The sequence below is a fragment of the Phaethon lepturus genome, unplaced genomic scaffold (genome assembly GCF_000687285.1).
Source record: "Phaethon lepturus isolate BGI_N335 unplaced genomic scaffold, ASM68728v1 scaffold7509, whole genome shotgun sequence".
Lineage (NCBI taxonomy): Eukaryota > Metazoa > Chordata > Aves > Phaethontiformes > Phaethontidae > Phaethon > Phaethon lepturus.
Window position 1 is genome coordinate 3,583 of NW_010561181.1, and position 3,618 is coordinate 7,200.

Sequence of the window (3,618 nt, forward strand, 5' to 3'; positions counted from 1 at the left end):
AAGCACAATTGAGGAAGGAGGCGAGACTGGCTTCTGAGACTGTAGCATGACGTTTTCTTTAAGAACCGTCATGGGTTGTGAAGTAGGAATAGCTTGTAAAATGAATTTTTGGGGCGTTGTCGCTGAGGCTGGATCTGTGCTGGCTATCACTGTAGTAAGAGGCACTGTCTGGAGTGTTACAGTATGCAGCTGCTGATTTCCAGGAGAAACAACCACTGGAACTTGGGTTGGAGTCTGCAAAGTCCTATTAAGATTAGAAAAGATGACAGGGTCAGCACACTTCCACGCTGAGTTTTGACAAATAATAGATTTACTATTGGAAAAAAAATCACTTGGCATCAAACATGTTTCATTTACCTAAGGGTTCCTTCCAGAAGAGGTAGCAGTCACTCTCCTAATAAAACAAGAACCAGACCTGACCCCTGAATTCAGCAACACAGTTCCCAAGCCAAAGGTGCCCTGTGGGAATGATACTACCATCGCCAAACTGAACAACCTGTCTTTGAGACAGTCAGTAGTTCATCAGAAAACCTGTCAATTGCATCTAAGTGCTCCTTCTCAAGCATCAACCAACATCATGAGCATGACCCCACTACACCTCCGTCATCAATTTCATGAGGTACCCAGCCTACGTAATTCGTAGGTCAAGCCTCAATTCTCCTCATGTCTGTATACACATTTACCTATATGCAAAAGTATCTGCACTGTAATGGTGAGTCTGTTCAGGACCTTCTCAGACTCCCAGGACACACAGTTCTCTGTCTGCCAGGCTTCTACAGGCTTCTATACTCCTTCTGGCAAAGCAACTGAACAGAATTTGCTCTCAAAACATCAGTTTAAATTATGAATGATTTCATCAGTTGCAGGCTCATGGACTTGGGTACCACGTTACTTCTGTATGTATACAGCTGAGTGGGCAACCCTAGAAGATTAACAGCCGTACCACTAAAATACACTGCTATTACAACGGACAATGGTGATTTAGAGATGTGGCTGAAACACATACACTCCAGTCACGCAAATACAACCAAACCAACCACCTAAAAAACCCAAACCACAACATGCTCCTGGTGAAGCAAATGACTTCCAGGGGAGGGCAAGAAGAAGGGAAGGGTGACTGCTTTGACACCCTCCCACAGCTTGCTCCAGCCGGCCATGCCATCTCGAACAATCTTTTTCTTTCCCTCCACTTGTCCTGCCAAGTTCTCGCTAACCTTCCTGCTTCTCTTCAGTGTCTTCTCCTGCCCACCCTCCTCCCCTTTTTTAGTCTTAAGCTCTCCCTTGTGTTTTCTTGAACATATTTGACACTGACCGATAACAAAAATAAAGGTCTCCTCTTCCTAGCTTTTTTCTACTCCTGCTGAAATCACTTTAGATGGAAAGCAATTTACTGTCAATATGTGCACTTTCAAGTCCATGCATAATACTGCATGCTCCTTCTTCTGAAGACTCATCCTCAGATAAGCTGTAAGGGTTGCTACTATACATCTACCGTGGAATGTCCTCTATTCCACAATCCTTCTACCCATGTAGTACCTATTTTTTACAGCTCTGTGAAATCCTACTTGCCAGTGTTTAGCCACTGAACAGTCAGATCAGACTCAACATATTCAAAACTTCAATTTAAAACCATGTTCTGGCTACCACAGTTACAACAAAAAGCTTACCAACACAGGATTTATGTGATGCTGAAGCTACGAAGCAATGTGGACGCAGATGCTGCTGCTGGCGGTATTCCAACTGCACAGGGAGCTGCGCTCCCCCTTCCTTAGGGCAGTGGCAGACAGAAGTGAAGAAACATTTGTAGAGGATTTCCCAGGTCCTTCTCAGCTCAGTTCTCTGGGAAAGGCCTCTAGCTGAGCTCCACAGGTTGCTCCAGCAAGAGCAGCTCCAGTAACCCATCTGGTAACATGCTCAGAGCATGTCAGTGCCTCCTCCCTGAGCATCCTCCAGCTGCCAGTCTCTGCTGCAGGCAATCTTTTTCCCATATCCAGCACGGCTTGGTAATAATACAAGGGAATAAAATTTGCATCTGTAGCTTTCTCTTCCTCACAAGAAAGAAGAGGAAGGTTGCATCCAGGAACGCTGCTATAGTAAAACAAATCCAAATCCTTGCCCATGAGGCTCCCACACAGGTCTAATCACAGAGGCCATAATAACTGGACACAAAATTTGATGCGACTGACACTAGAGTCAATCTTGAGCTCCTGTTTCACACAACTGGAGACTGCCCAGGGAAGAAGCTCACAGAAATGAGGGCTGGCTGGAGCTAAAGCACCAGCTAGAGTGATCACTTTCTTTCCAACTTCTGGAGAACTTGGTGCTGCCCAGCAAATGCCAGCAACCAAGCTTAAAGTGGAAAGCGCAGGAGGACAGCACCAAAGTTCACACCAAGTCTGCCAAGGGTTATCAGTGCTAACTTTATTTCCACCACACCCGCCCCCAGCAATTGCCCTGGGACCTTGACAGAAAAATTAAAAATCTCTGTGTCAGAAGTAGTAACAGGATGAGGGCATCCACTATTTAAAAAAAAAAACAACTAAAAAAAAATAGTAAACTACCTACAGCTAAACAAACTTGCAGTAAAATCAAAATGTCACATAGATACACCTCAACCCAGGACAGCCTACAGAGACCAGCAATGCAAGTGGAACAGCTAAGAAGGAAAGACAACTGAGACTTCCCATCAGAAAAGCATTAAAAGTATTCAAATGGATGCCAGGCCAGCCCTTTAATCCATGAAGAAACTTACTTGAGCCCGAAGGATAAAAATCAGCTCAACAGTTGCACTTTTGAAAGCAGCAGCTGAAGCCGCTAGCCTGTGCTGGTATGCCATCCACGTATTACTTTGAAGCTACTTCCTTGTTCTTTAGCTGTTTTGTTTTAAAACAAAATAGTAAAAGTAAAAGCTTCTAGCTGCTAAATGGCTGTAAAGGTCAACCTCAAAAAGTGTGACCTGGATCTAATCAGTGCAGAGGGTATTCTGCAAAGCACTGGGAGCAACAGCTCTGAGATGACTTAACCAGAGCATTTATCTTGGCACGCTGCAATTATTATTTGTGTATTGGAAGTTAAGCCGTTTTATTTCTCCTGAAAGCAATTCCCATACCTGTGTATCACACTGCGACTAACAGTTTACTCCAGATGCTCTATCTTATCCTGCAGTCAAATTAGATATATTATATGATATGCACATATATAAACATGTATATACACTATAGGTATACACACACAAGAGTGTAAACTTGCTAGAGGGAAAGCATGCAGCAGATGTCTGTACAAGCATGGGATTAAGTAGTACACAGCCCCATAAATACACATTATTTATGATAATGGTGGCCAAGCACATTTGCCTTAATTGGTAAGACTACAGGACAACTGTGTCTGTTTACAAACTAAAAATCTATGTGCTCAAACTATTTCAAAGGTCTGTTCCAACCTTACTGACTCTGTGATTCTGTGAAAAAAAATACAGGTTTGGTTAATCATTTTGTCTGTTTAAAAAAAAAAAAAAGTACACACTACTTAAGGTGATCTGTTAACACTGGGCTACGTTACTTTAGATGTTTCGAACTGTGTATTTTGCTATTCTTCTGAATTTCACTGTCGATTTGCTAA

General features: G+C 43.0%; 1 protein-coding gene across 2 annotated transcripts in view; it reads right to left on the bottom strand.

The window, feature by feature from the left end:
* ELF1 (E74-like factor 1 (ets domain transcription factor)) overlaps positions 1-3,618 on the bottom strand; it is a 40,618-nt gene that overhangs the window by 1,469 nt on the left and 35,531 nt on the right. For both annotated transcript variants that reach the window (XM_010293906.1, XM_010293905.1), the window contains exon 8: positions 7-244. In XM_010293906.1, the coding sequence (XP_010292208.1) occupies positions 7-244 (238 nt within the window). The remainder of the gene's footprint in view (positions 1-6; positions 245-3,618) is intronic.